The sequence below is a fragment of the Triturus cristatus genome, chromosome 4_2 (assembly GCF_964204655.1).
Source record: "Triturus cristatus chromosome 4_2, aTriCri1.1, whole genome shotgun sequence".
In the NCBI taxonomy this organism is placed as follows: domain Eukaryota; kingdom Metazoa; phylum Chordata; class Amphibia; order Caudata; family Salamandridae; genus Triturus; species Triturus cristatus.
The window spans coordinates 958831730-958846249 of record NC_140586.1 but is presented as its reverse complement, the minus strand read 5'-3'; the positions used below and the strand labels follow the sequence as shown (position 1 = coordinate 958846249).

General features: G+C 50.7%; 1 protein-coding gene across 7 annotated transcripts in view; it reads left to right on the top strand.

Moving 5' to 3' along the window:
- Positions 1–14520, top strand: part of CCDC24 (coiled-coil domain containing 24) — a 219511-nt gene that overhangs the window by 188215 nt on the left and 16776 nt on the right. For all 7 annotated transcript variants that reach the window (XM_085603114.1, XM_085603111.1, XM_085603113.1 and 4 more), the window contains 2 exons: positions 1236–1305; positions 7354–7468. In XM_085603114.1, the coding sequence (XP_085459240.1) occupies positions 1236–1305; positions 7354–7468 (185 nt within the window). The remainder of the gene's footprint in view (positions 1–1235; positions 1306–7353; positions 7469–14520) is intronic.

Sequence of the window (14520 nt, the reverse complement as noted above, 5' to 3'; positions counted from 1 at the left end):
AGTCCCCATTTTACCCTCATTCCAGCACCTATATATGCCTATTAGAGACACTGAATGAGCTTTCACTCTGCTAAACCCATCTGGCTGCATTTTACCCTCATTCCAGCACCTATAGAAGCAGATTACAGACACTGAATGAGCCGCCACTCTACTAAATCTAACCGACCTTATTATACCCTCATCTCAGCACCTATAGATGCAGATTCCGGACTCTGAATGAGCTTTCTCTCTGCTAAGCCTACCAGGTCTCATTTTACCCTCATTTCAGCACCTATAGAGGCAGATCAGTGACACTGAATGAGCTTTCACTCTTCTAAGCGCACCATGCCTCAGTTTACCCTCATCTCAGCACCAGCACTAGATGCAGATCAGGTACACTGAATGAGCTTTCACTCAGTAAAGCCTACTAGGCCTTATTTACCCTCATTCCGGCACCTATAGATACCAATTAGGGACACTGGATGAGCTTTCACTGCTAAACCCATCAGCCTGCATTTTTACACTCATTCCAGCACTTGTAGCAGCAGATTACAGACACTGAACGAGCCGTCACTCTGCTAAGTGCACCAGGCCTCAGTTTACCCTCATCTCAGCACCTATAGATGCAGATTACGGACACTGAATTAGCTTCTATTCTGCTAAGCCTACCAGGCCTCATTTTACCCTCATTTCAGCACCTATAGAGGAAGATCAGGTACACTGACTGAGCTTTCATTCTGCTAAGCCTACCAGGCCTCATTTTACCCTCATTTCAGCACCTATAGAAGAAGATCAGGTACACTGAATGAGCTTTCATTCTGCCATGTCTATCGGGCCTCAATTTACCCTCATCTCAGCACTTATAGAAGCAGATCAGGGACTGATCGATCTTTCACTCTGCTAAGCCTATCAGGCATCATTTTACCCTCATTTCAGCAGCTATAGAAGCAGTGTAGTGATATTATGCTGTTGTGTAGATGTGTGATGGTTTTGTTTTTGTCTTCTGAAATATAAATATGGTGGAAAGTGGCCTGTATAGGCTATGTACATGGTGTCATTCTACACTGGGCATGGATTAAATTGTGGAAAAACATGTTCCACGTCCCGCTCATGCAACAGGGCATTATTCTAACGTTTAAGACTTCATTGAAGACCCCTACGATGCAGAGCCAGGACTACTAGTAAGTAACCGTTTCTTTCTTCTCTACGGTCAAGCTCAGCAGTCTCCTGAGTGAACTCTTTCCTTGTCTCTGCAGAGCTGCCTCGAGGATGAGCACTGTTTTGCTGCTGAAGTCATGGCCCCGACACCAGAGCCCACACTCGCAGGTGAGTGGCGAGCTTGAGGAAGTGCTGTGCCTTTGTGGAAGTAAATCAGGGAATACTGTGGGATTTGGAAATGTCTTTAAAATCTTTAGACTCCGATCGATATAGAACACTTCTCTCTAATATGACCAGAATCCCTCCCTTCCTCACTGACAAGCTCATCATCTACAGAGGTACTCCACAAACCTGCAAGCAGAACACCATCACGCTGGAGGCAAATGAGCGCAAAAAAGAAAATAAAAAGAAAATAAACAAAGCTACAGGCCTTTTCCATCTATCCACCAAGGATCTTTTACAACCTGCCCGTTGTCCATCAGAACTGCCTCGACCCGGCTCCAGTGTGAGAAAGGCCTGGCTGCACATCTGTTTGAAGATCACAATATCACGAAGTAGTAACGAGAAACCATCAACCCCTCCAATCACACAGGGACTGTGTCTGTGCCTTTAATCCCGTACCATGCTCATGTATCGTGCTACCCAAAACGTACATACCTACATACCTATATAGGCCCTAATAAGAGGTCGCTGAATTTCTGTGCATGGATACCATGTGGCCAAACATGTTCCCGACCTCTGTCCCTGCACATAAATCAGGCTGTTTCAACTATTTGCCCCCGGAATGGAGAATAACATGTAGCGCTAGAACTCTCCAGGGACCACTTCGCTTCCATTTACACCTGCTCCAGGCAGGGGGAGAAGGGATGCAAAGCGACAGTCCACTTTGGTGTTCCTGCACCTGAGAAATCTGTTATAGTTGGGCATTATGCGACCTTAGAACCCATATTACTGATTTTATGATGGTGCATGAAAAAATTATAATTATAATTATAACTTAGCAGTCCTTGTATAAGAATATCAACTTACTTTGACGTACATAATTATTCTGTTATATACTGCCTGCTCTGCCTGCCTGTCAATTAGTTCAGTGTAAACATTCACACCTAAATCTGATAACTGCCCAGTAACACTCCTGTATACTGTAGGAGAGTAGTATCTGCTTCACAAGGGTACCCCCACTGTTTGCTGGTTTTTCACTGTTTTTCGACCTTAGTCTGGCTGTGGCCCTGCTAATCAGGACCACAGCCTAGCTGCTTCCTCTCTAAAATAGTTTCCATGTACATTAGGTACATATCTAATTGGATTCTGGAGTGCCTTATAAGCCCCTCGTATATGGTATACTATGTATCAAGGGCATAGGTACCTCAGAGGCCTACTAGGGGCTGCAGCATGTATTATGACACCCCTGGGAAGCACTCCAAAATGACACCACAGGTCTGCTACTGCAGCCTGGGTAAGGGTGTGCTTGCACCCCTTACTGTGGTATAGGCTACCTATATCACTACCTTATACAGACACATATAAACCTATAAGCCACTCCTATGGCAGACCTTGACAATCCTGAAGGCAGAGTGCTTGGTTTTTATGTGAGAGGGTGCCCCTGCATGAGCACAGCCCCTCTGCAGCGTTCGGAGTACCTCCTCTGATGCTGTTTGTGGTGCAGCCTGACCATATACTCTTAAGTGCATTATAACCTTGTGGTAAATGCTATCTTTGGAATGGCTCCATCAAAACATGTCGTGTTTGGTGTCAAACGCTTTGGAATACTACCCCCCACCAGTTCTGGAGGCCGAGGTAGCATTCCACCCTTCTAGAGGGAGAGACATGTTTACACTGGTCTAACCCGGTAGGACCTTCTACAGCCCTGGCATCACAAAATGGATGCCTCTGCCATAGACACGGGTCTGGCCTCCTGCTGCTGACCGAAACTCCGGCAGGGGAGGCCTGGACAATAGGTTTCCTGGGAGGTGGAACCACCTCCCCAGACAGGCAGATGTGCATTGGGGCTGAACGGGAGCACTCTCTGGTGCTTTGAAGTCCTGCACTGGGGGCACACTTGGTGTCCCTGTGCACAGTCCAGTTCAAACCGGTTGCAGGGGCTACCTGCCCCTGCTCTGGCGTGAAACTGGACAAAGGAAATGGGTGTAACCATCCCTCTTTCCAAACCCTCCCATAGGTGGGTCCCTAGAGTATATCCAACCCCCAAACTTAGAATAAGTATGGGAACCCAGTCCTTGCGACTTTAGATTACCCTGGACGAAACTCTGCAACATATATCCTGGACCTTCGACTTTCTATCTCGACTAGAAGACTGAAGAAATCTCCCTTGGGGTCAAGGAGTGTGACTCCCCTGCTTCGCAGGCACCAAAGAAGCAACTGTCCGGTCTGCAATTCTGAAGCTCCCGTTGGACGCCGAAGTCTCTGCATCACCAGAGGTGGAGTTCCTGACTTCCCCGAGGCTACCCTGTGTCCACAGCAAAACTGAGGCCCGTGGCTATCGTGGGTGAGGAGGAACCGTGACCCCTGGGCAACTTGTACTATTGCTGGTACATCGACTTCCTGTTTATGCTTGAAGTTCTGCTTTGGGCTCCGAGTAGCCCCAGCCTTGAGCACTGACTGCACCGAAGATCTCCGGCCTCCACTCCACGAGTGACCCATGGGCCGGGTTCCAGTGCGACCGCTCGAGGCTCCTTCGCGATCGCTAGCCCGTTGGCTAGTGGGTCCCCACAAAGGCAACTCCTCTTCTGCTTGGGCTTTCCTGGTTGCTCCAGACGTGCCCCGACTTACCCTCGCTGGGTGAGTGCCTCAGACCTTTCTGGTCTGCACCGACGTCCTTCTTCTCTTTACACGAGACTTGCCGTTGCCAAGGCTTGTTGGGTCCATTCTGGTCGCCGACACCACAGCACTCGACAGACTTCATGGGACAGCTCGAATCCGGCTCGTGGACTTCGTCGACGCCTCCTGGATCTCGTGGCTGAAGAGTTAAGACACCCGTCAACTCACCTGAAGCACCCGACATCTGTGGGCATTGGTCCATCCTGCCCTCGGTCTCTGGCAAGTGACCCAGACTCTGTCCCCTCTGCTTTCTGGTTCCTTCCATCCTAGATCCAGGCTTGGATCTCTTCGGACACTTCTCCTCTTCACGGCAGCAGCAGTTCTTTGCCAGCTTCCATTGTAATCGACGCAACCCGACACCAAAAGACACCTATGCAACCAGCTTCCCTGAGTGAGGTAACACGAGTACTCCGGTGCTCCCGTGAGTGCTAGCCCTAGAACTGCCTAAGTCCAAAAGGATGTCCCTAATCTTTAAATTTCCAACCGCGACATTGCCCATAGAAGCTAATGGGAACCCGCAATTGTGTTTACACACTGCACACGGCCCCCGTGGGTCCCCTGTGTCACTACCTTGGGTGGTTCCTTGGGGTCCCAGCGATTCTACAGGCTCTAGGCCTAGTGTCTAGTTCAGTCGTGGTTCTTATACCACTTTATTGGTAAATGGTTTGGTACGCCCCTAGGGCCCAAACGTGTATTTGTGCTATTACTGATGATTGCTCACTGGTAACTTAAGTACTTCAAACTCCAGTCTCATAAAGAGACTAGAGGGGTGTGTTTTATCTTTAAATACATTTATTTTAAATATGTACCTGGTTTGGTTGTCCTTTCATTTGATCATTCAAGAGATTATTGACTGGTAAAACAAGCTGCTTTACATTCCTTCAAGACTTAGCCTGAAGGCTGCTCTCCATAGCTACCACTAGGATAGCTTTCAATAAAGGTTGTCTTTAACCAATTCACCATAAGGGGTTGTTTGGACTGATACAAGGTGCCCACTAGAACTAGTGGACAGCATATATCAGGCCACCTTCTCACTCACATATACTGCCTGGCAATTACTTCAGTGTAAACATTCACACCTACATCTGATAATTGCCCTGTCATACTGTTGTATAGTGCCTCATAATTTCTTCATCAGCCGTGTCTAATGATAATTGTCCTTTTGTTCAGTTTTGTACCATCTTCTGTGCTTGGTAATTGCCCTCTGTTTGCTGAATATGTTGTCTAGGTTCCTTCACTATGAAACACCCCTCCTCAACACCTATGTCAGCATGCATGGAATAGAACAGCACTCTAATCCCCTCTGGGGCCTGGTTTGTTCTAAGTACAAATTTAGAGTAAAAATAATCAATAAATGACCTCATCCCCTTGAATGGAATGTCTCATGGTGATCTAAATGCCTCCCTTGAGCCATCCCTGAAAACATCTCCAGCATTTGCTGTACGCTGTCAGAAGATACGCGGTTCTCTGTAACTTACATCCTCTCTGTCTAATGTCTGCCTGAACCACACCTACTCGCTCTACAAGTAGATAAAACGGACCGTGTATCGCATACATGTTTAAACTAGAATAGGTGATTAGGAAACCCTCCTGGGAACGGATTGCCCTCTAGAGTCCTTGATGTTTCCCAATTTGTGTTACGCCATTGGGATGTTGAGGCTGCCACTGGAGACAATGGAGCCATACCATTAACTGGCTGGTGTAGATCTTCCAATGTTCGTCTTTCTGCGCCTTCCTTACTTTAGAACATCCTACCATTGGGGGGTAGAAAGTTCTAAAAGCTTTACAGCCCTTCAGCCTTTGGCCATAGTGCTATATTAGAACTCTAGAGAACACCAGTGCCTCTGCTGCCAATGATAATGCTTAGACTGTGGGCACTAACTGTTAGGAAGGGCCTCTATTCCCAGCAGTCCGGCCTTCGCTGAGGAGACTCCAGGCTTTCCTTGCCCTTCCTTCTCTGCCCTTCTCTCTGCAGTAAATGGCTGACAGCTTCAGCAGGACCCAGGCCCAGCTGACTGCTGCTGCACCGGCCATGCAAAGGGGGCACCTGCCATGCAGAGGGGGCACCTGCCATGCAGAGAGGGCAGCTGCAGGGAGTGTGAGAGATTGCCCCAGGGATTCATGACTGCAACCGCTAGAGGAGTGCCACAGATGTGCTCTACATCCTTTGTTGCTCCTTTTAAACCTGTTGGGGCTCCTTCTCATGCCCACGTCTGTGGCTTCTAATGTAAATAAGAGCAGGAGCCAGTATGTATTCACCAGGCATCGGTTATTTAAGCACACAGCGCCAAGCAATCAGGCAGGTGTTTCCTGGGCTGGTGAGTAGGATCAGGAGTAACATTCAAACATATATGAATGAAAGGAAATATGAATACAATGAACGACCCCTGTAAAGGTTGTGAGGTGAGAAGCAGTGGATGGAACCAGTGCTGGATCAGACAGAGAAGAGTTTTAATAATACAAGGTTTATGACTGGCAGTGGGGAAAACCACTGGTAGCTCGAGGCCTGTGTTCAGAGGTTAATTGGTAAGATAGTAGGTGCCACGGTCCTTCTCAGGAGGCCACTGCAGCTTGCACCATTCACTGCCCCTGCCAGAGCTTCTATAGGCAGCACCAACATGAATATTAACCATTTTATTTCTAAAGGTTTGACAATTCAGACTATTTTAGGCTCCAAAGCAATAAGAATGCCTTATTAATTTTTAATGTACATTGAATTATTAAACACTGTTGTGCTTATCATCAAATTAGACAAACTGTGCCACTATGTTGTAGACTGTCATTAGTGTTGGTGTCGAGAATTAAGTGCCGGTGCTGAGCACTGGAACCCATCGGCTCTCATTAAGCACTGCCAATCTTACTCCTGAGGCTTCCACACCCTACTTTGCACTTTCTTACATTGTACTCTAATCGTACTCATGAGGTTTCTGCATCCTACGTTTTGCATCCCACACTCCTCTTACTCGAGGTATTCCGACACCCTACTTTGCACTTTCTTACATTGTACTCTAATCGTACTCATGAGGGTTCTACATCCTATGTTTTGCATCCCACACTCCTCTTACTCGAGGTATTCCGACACCCTACTTTGCACTTTCTTACATTGTACTCTAATCGTACTCATGAGGGTTCTACATCCTACGTTTTGCATCCCACACTCCTCGTACTCAAGGTATTCCGACACCCTACTTTGCACTTTCTTTTATCTCACCCATGGATATCCAGCATCCTTCCCTGCACAAACTTACATTCTACTCTTCCTGCTCTTGGAGTTCCCATGTGTTCTTCTTTACTTTCTTACAGTCGCCTCACACTTTGTGAATCCCTTACCCACACCCTCTCATGCCCTAACCTCATTCTTGGCCTTTCCCTGTGCAGAGCTGAAAGAGGAGCGAAGAGCTCTTGAACGGGACTTACAGCTTGGCCAATCCGAGCCCAGTGCCTTTCCGACTAGTAAGACGTTATCCCAGAAGCCCGTGGAGCACAGTTCAAGGTAAATCATGTTGATCCATAAACCTTGGGCGATCCATCGAAGTGAACAGCATTGAAGGGAGTCCTGTATTAACTGTAGATAAACCATGAGGTGTTGAGATGAATCAGATGTTTTGGGGGTTGAGTTCTGTTTGAAGCTTAAGTCAGCATGAGAATCCAGCATCCTCATGAGCGAGAGGCAGGTCCTACTTTTGATTTCTGTCCTTTGCAGCACAATACTCCGCACTAGTTGCAGAGCTCCTCCATCCTTGGCCATGGTCGCACCTCAGGTTGAACTTGCAGCCCTGAATGTGCTTGATGATCCCTTCAAACACTGCGGCCTCCCATCTCCTATTGTGGTTTTCAATGAATGGACTTTTTGAAGATGTAGCAATGTATTTCCTGTTTCTCTCTACTGGACTGCCTCGACTTTCAAGATACCTAGACATTGTCAATGCCTCACTATTGAACGTGCCTCAAAACCTAGCCTTCTCCACTCAATCATGGGATCTTCATTTATGTTCATGAACCCTGGGGGTGGTTGAAGTTTCTCTCTTCCCTTCCCAAGCTGCAATCTCTTTCCTAGCTTTCTTTTTAATTAATTCTATTTTCACTTCAATTTCTCAAACTAGTCTCTCACTTTTCTGTATTTGTCTAGTGTCCTCTTTTAAGTATTTAAAGTTTACCTCCGTTATTCGAATTTGGTTAGATATTTTAACCTGTTTCTTGTAAAATGCTCTGCTTTAGGTATTTAAATGTACTGCACGCTGATACCACTGGTCTAGTGAGCAATATAACAATAACCTTAGGGTGGTCTAGGCTTCCCCTCCTTGGAGTTGTTTGAACCCCAGGCCCGGCTGTTGCGATGCCTGGGTATCAGGTTGATATTGGACAGACCGTACCAAAGACCACATCTCCTTGTATTCTTTTCCTCTAGTACCAGCGGTGCTCGGGTCCATAATGTACTGAAATCCTAGACATATATAAGGGGGCTTTGGGCCTCCTGTGTCAACCAGAGCAAATTATTTCTGGTACCCCTATAAGGAGAGATCTTGATCGAGACATGGCATTCTCCTATACTCATTCAACTTACAAGTTTCAAATACCTATGAATCTATATATCCAGAGACCCGAAACTTACCTGGAACCTTAATCTAACCACACTTATGAGGACCGCGAAAGTGGACCTACAATGCTAGGCTTCAGTGTCGCTACAGGATTTAGGGAAAATGGCCCTATTTAAATGGATGATTCTGCCCGGCTACCTATACGTTCTTCCAAACTTCCCTCTCCTTAATGTGAAACGTTGGTTTCATGAGCTGCTGCTGTTAATGATCTGCTCCTTCTTCTGGCTCAAATGGCCCATGCAGGAGAAATATGGAAGCTGCTGCTGTTAATGATCTGCTCCTTCTTATGGCTCAAATGGCCCATGCAGGAGAAATATGGAAGCTGCTGCTGCTAATGATCTGCTCCTTCTTCTGGCTCAAATGGCCCATGCAGGAGAAATATGGAAGCTGCTGCTGTTAATGATCTGCTCCTTCTTATGGCTCAAATGGCCCATGCAGGAGAAATATGGAAGCTGCTGCTGCTAATGATCTGCTCCTTCTTCTGGCTCAAATGGCCCATGCAGGAGAAATATGGAAGCTGCTGCTGCTAATGATCTGCTCCTTCTTCTGGCTCAAATGGCCCATGCAGTAGAAATATGGAAGCTGCTGCTGTTAATGATCTGCTCCTTCTTATGGCTCAAATGGCCCATGCAGTAGAAATATGGAAAGTTGGTCTACGATAGGGGTGTGTCCGAGCATACCTTCAGCTCCATTATAGAGTGGCACACATTCTAGATATTAATGACTGATTGAGGAGGGCTCAGAGGACAAGGCCTATCAAGCTGAACTCTCGTTCCTCAGCCTGGACCAGCTGGTGGGACTCTTATTTGACAACTCCCTCCCGGGCATCACCCAGACTCTGGCTCATACAGCTAAACTATGTACATATCACCGACCCCACCTCACTATGACCATGGTATCCGGGCAGGTTCCTAGCCCTGAATTTCCCCGCTGCCCATGCCTCGATGTGGAGTTTTTCCATGTGGTCTGGCAATGCCCACCCATTGCCTCCTACTCCTACATAATGAACGCCCTCACCCTGCTGATGGGAGCCCCAATCAATCTCTCACCGAAAGAGGCATTGCTTGGAGTTCTTGATGAGGTGGGAGACAGACGATGGGATCATTGCCTGATCGGGAAGGCCACCATCGTGGCCAATAGGGGCTCTGCCCACAACTGGAGATCCACCACCCTGTCCAAGTGGCGTGCCGGAATGGACTGGTGCGCCAAACTTGAGGAGCCCCTCTATACATCTAGGAGCCTTCCTCAGAAACATGCCATGGTCTGAGGTAAATGGCGCAAACACTACAGAATCATTTTGAAAGAACCACTAAGCTATATGAAACCACGTATATGCATGCCTACACTGATGGCTGACGTGATTGGTGTTTATCTTGTTTGATTCATACAGCCTTTTTTATTAATTATCTACACACCCAATTAAATTGTTTATCAAAGACATTCTTGGGGTGGTCTACGCCTCGCTTCTTTGCTTGGCTTCAGTTACTGTTTAATCTTTTGGGGTGTTGCAGGCTTGACTTCTTTTCTCTAGTCTTCCAACTTTTCCTTTGGGTTGGTCTAGACTTCCCTTCTTTCTCTTGCCTTACTTCTAGCTTACCCTGTGGTGGTCCAAGTTTCCCTGCTGTCTCTGACTCACTTCTGATTTAACCGGTTGTACATTGGATAATGGGTGCAGTGCTAGAGTACGTTTCTCGAAGTCTTTCGCCCATTGACAGACAATTCTTTCTCTCTTTTGGGCTAAGAAAATATTTTTGACCACAAATTACTGATGTACCTCATTGGTTATTGTTAGAAATTGGATCTCTGGTTGGCTAAGGCTTGTGCCAAAGCCAGGCAGAGACCACCACTCTAGTCAGGGCAAGGAAGTTACACGCCAAAGATAACCCCTGCTCACCCCCTTGGTAGCTTGGCACGAGCAGTCAGGCTTATCCCGGAGGCAATGTGTAAAGCATTTGCGCACGCACACAGCAACAACATCCCAGGCACACCACAAAAGGAACTCCACACAAGGTTATATATAAAAATAGCCTTTGTATTCTCATAACACATTAGAATAGTAAGCACATATTATACACTGTGCCAACTGGCACTGGGCAATATTTACAAGGGATTATTTACTCCTGACAGGGCCAACTGGACCACTGTCAGTACCATCACAAAGTGAACTTAGTAAATGTAGAACTGATCATAAACATAGAACACCACCAGTGACTACTGGTAACCACTGGACTTAGCATCAGCCTGTAACATAAACTACATTATGCACAGTATCACATTAGGCGCGAATACACTCTGCGCCAACCGCACCAGCATAAACACCTTATGCAAGTCTCTCAGAAGTCTAAACGCATGTTGGAAGGCGGACCCCGAGGAGTCGGTGAGACCACCAAGGGGGGGGGCCCTCTCACTGCACGAAGTAGCCGAGCGCTGCCGAGAAGTCTCCTGAGAGATCCTTCTCCTATCACGTACTAGCACAGTAACACCACCACACCGGACTCAAGGAGGTTGTCTCAAGACAAGCAATTCTTTATCATCAGTAAAAGGTTACGAGTTCAATATTTACACGAAGGGATCGAGGGATCCACCAAAAGTCTCAATGTCTCTTTGGAAGGGTAGGGGTAGCGGGACAGTCTTTGGCAGGAATGTGGTACGAGGGTACCTGGGGCCCAGTTCTTATCCTCAAGCTGGAGGACCTCCAATCTCGGAGGGGTCGAGCCGCGACGGCGTCAGCAGGGCTCTGGCGTACAGTTCGTGGAGAGCCGCGATTCAATCAGCAGGGCTCTCAAGATGGTTTCTGCTCAGCTCGAGCCGCGACGTCGTCAGCAGGGCTCCGAGGAAGGTTTCAGCGAGGTTGGGCCGCGACAGCGTCTGCAGGGCTCCGATGTTCCAGGTGGTTCAGAAAGGGTTCACAAGAGGGAGCCGCGACGCAGTCAGCAGGGCTCGTGATGGTTCCGACAAGAGTTCTTCTCCGTAGGGTCAGCCGCGATTCGATCAGCAGGGCTCTCGACTCCGGGATACAACTGCCGAGCTGTGGTGGGGTCGCCCCAGATATAGGTCTGGAGCCCTTTGATGTCCGGACCTATGCGCCCGAGGGGGCGGAGTGGCCGGGTGGAGGTGGCCAGACGCCCAGCAGGAGAGGCGCCAGGCCCATGGGAGTTGCAGGGCGATCACACCTCGAGAGGGGAGGACAGTTGGGGGTCCCATCGATACTGTCCTCCGCCGGGGGCGATGAATAGTTCCTGCGGCACCCCCTGGCCAGTTCGTGGTGCCTCGATGTCGGGGCTTCGCTGGGGACGAGGCCGGGTTGAGCGGGGTCGCGCCGGCTGGTGCACGGTGTGACGTGGATGCCAACAAGATGGCGGAGCCACGAGGAGTATGCGACCACGTGCAGCTCCGGGTGAAGGACCTTGGTGCAGTCCAGACGGGTGGCCCGTGACGGCCGGGGCGGGGAACGGCCACAATCCAGGGGGTTAAGGACCACGCCACGAGGCCGGGTCCAACAGGCGTCCCCCCCAGCCGAAGGCATGGAGAGTCACCCATCTCCTTGGGGATTCTCCTCGTCAAGGCGGAAGAAGCGGGACAGGCCGTCGGCGTTGGCGTGGTCATTGCCGGGCCGGTGTTCGACGTCAAAGTCCATCCCTTGTAGCGAGATGGACCATCGCAGCAGCTTGGGGTTCTCGCCCCGCATTCGCATTAACCATTGCAAGGGCCGGTGGTCGGTCTGGACCCGGAAGTGGGCGCCAAAGAGGTAGGGCCGGAGCTTCTTGAGGGCCCACACCACAGCGAAGGCCTCGCGCTCAATAGTGCTCCAGCGTTGCTCCCGGGGCAGTAGTCGCCGGCTGATGAAGGCCACTGGTCGGTCGAGCCCCTTTTCGTCAGTTTGGGAGAGGACGGCCCCGATCCCATACTCGGAGGCGTCCGTCTGTACCACGAACTCCTTCTGGTAGTCCGGGGCCTGCAGCACCGGAGCAGTACACATGGCCGTTTTGAGGGTGTCGAAGGCTGTTTGGCAGCCGGGTGTCCAGTGTACCTTCTTGGGCTGTTTTTTGGACGTTAACTCTGTGAGGGGGCCAACAATGCTCCCATAGTTCCGGATAAACCGCCGGTAGTATCCGGTGAGGCCCAGGAAGGCCCGGACAGCGGTCTGGGTAGTGGGGGGTTCCCAGGTCTGGATGGCATCTATCTTCGCTTGTAGGGGGGCCACCTGCCCGCTCCCCACTTGATGGCCCAGGTAGGTCACGGATCCGTGGCCGATTTGGCATTTGCTGGCCTTGATTGTGAGCCCGGCCCGCTGGAGGGCGGCCAGGACGGCCTTCAGGTGGAGGAGGTGCTCGGCCCAGTGGTTGCTGTATACGGCAATGTCATCTAAGTAGGCCGCGCTGAAGGCCTCAAGCCCGGCCAAAACCTTGTTCACCAGTCTTTGGAAGGTGGCCGGGGCGTTCTTCATTCCAAAGGGCATCACCCGAAAGTGGTAATGCCCATCCGGAGTCGAAAAGGCGGATCTTTCTTGGGCGCCGGGGGTGAGCTGGATTTGCCAGTACCCGGCGGTGAGGTCCAGCGTGCTCAAGTAGCGAGCGGCCCCTAGGCGGTCGATGAGTTCGTCGGCCCGGGGTATCGGGTGTGCGTCCGTCTTGGTTACTACATTCAGGGCTCGGTAGTCCACGCAGAATCGCAACTCCGGGGGGTGACTGGGAGCTGCGGCCTTGGGCACCAGGACGACAGGGCTGGCCCACGGGCTGTCGGAAGGCTCGATGACCCCCAGGGCCAGCATCTTCGCTACTTCGGCCTGGATGCAGGCCCGCACTCGGTCAGGCACTCGGTAGGCTCTGTGTCGTATGGGGGGGTTCTCCCCGGTGTCGACGTCGTGGACGCACCAGTGGGTCACCCCCGGGGTGAGAGAGAAGAGGGCTGCGTAGTCCCGCAGTAATCGCTGGCAGTCGTTGCGCTGTTCCGGGGTCAGGGACGAGGCGAGTTGGACCCCTTCGATCGATCCATCGTGAATGTCGGATTGCAAGAGGTCGGGCAAGGGCTCGGAGTCGTCCTCGCCCCCCTCGTCGGTCGCCAGCAGCAGGCTCAGTTCGGTCCGGGCGAAGTGGGGTTTTAGCCTGTTAGCATGTAGGACCCGGAGGGGGTTCCGGGGGGACTCCAGATCGACCAGGTAGGTGACGGGACTTTTCTTCTCCACCACCTTGAAGGGCCCGGTCCACTTGTCCTGGAGGGCGCCGGGTTCGACCGGGGCCATGACCCATACTTTCTGACCTGGCTCGAATTCTACAGTAGAAGTGTTGCGATCGTACCACCGCTTCATGTCCTCCTGGCTGGCCTCGAGGTTGGCTTCGGCTATGGCTCGGAACTTGCGGGTCTGGTTTCGGAGGGTCAGGAGGTATCGGTAGACGTCAGGAGGGGCGCCTCGGGGCTTCATCTCCCAGCCCTCCTTGACCAGGCTGAGCGGTCCGCGGACCGGGTGTCCATACAATAGTTCAAACGGGCTGAGCCCCAGGGACTTCTGCGGGACCTCCCGATAGGCAAACAGGAGGCAGGGCAGCAGGACATCCCATTTCCGCCTGAGGGGTTCTTCCAGGCCCTGGATCATCCCTTTCAATGTTCGGTTGAACCGCTCAACCAGTCCGTTCCCCTGAGGGTGATATGGGGTCGTGAACTTGTATGTGACCCCGCACTGCTGCCACAGGGACCGCATGTACCTGGAGATAAAGTTCGTGCCGCGGTCGCTCACCACTTCGCTGGGGAATCCCACTCGGGAGAAGATCCCCATCAAGGCCCGGCCTACCACAGGGGCCGTTATAGTTCTGAGCGGGACCGCCTCCGGGTACCTGGTAGCGTGGTCCACGAGGACCAGGATGAAGCGGTGGCCCAGGGCGGTTTGGGGGTCCAGGGGTCCCACAATGTCGATTCCGACTCGTTCAAACGGGGTGCTGACGGCGGGAAA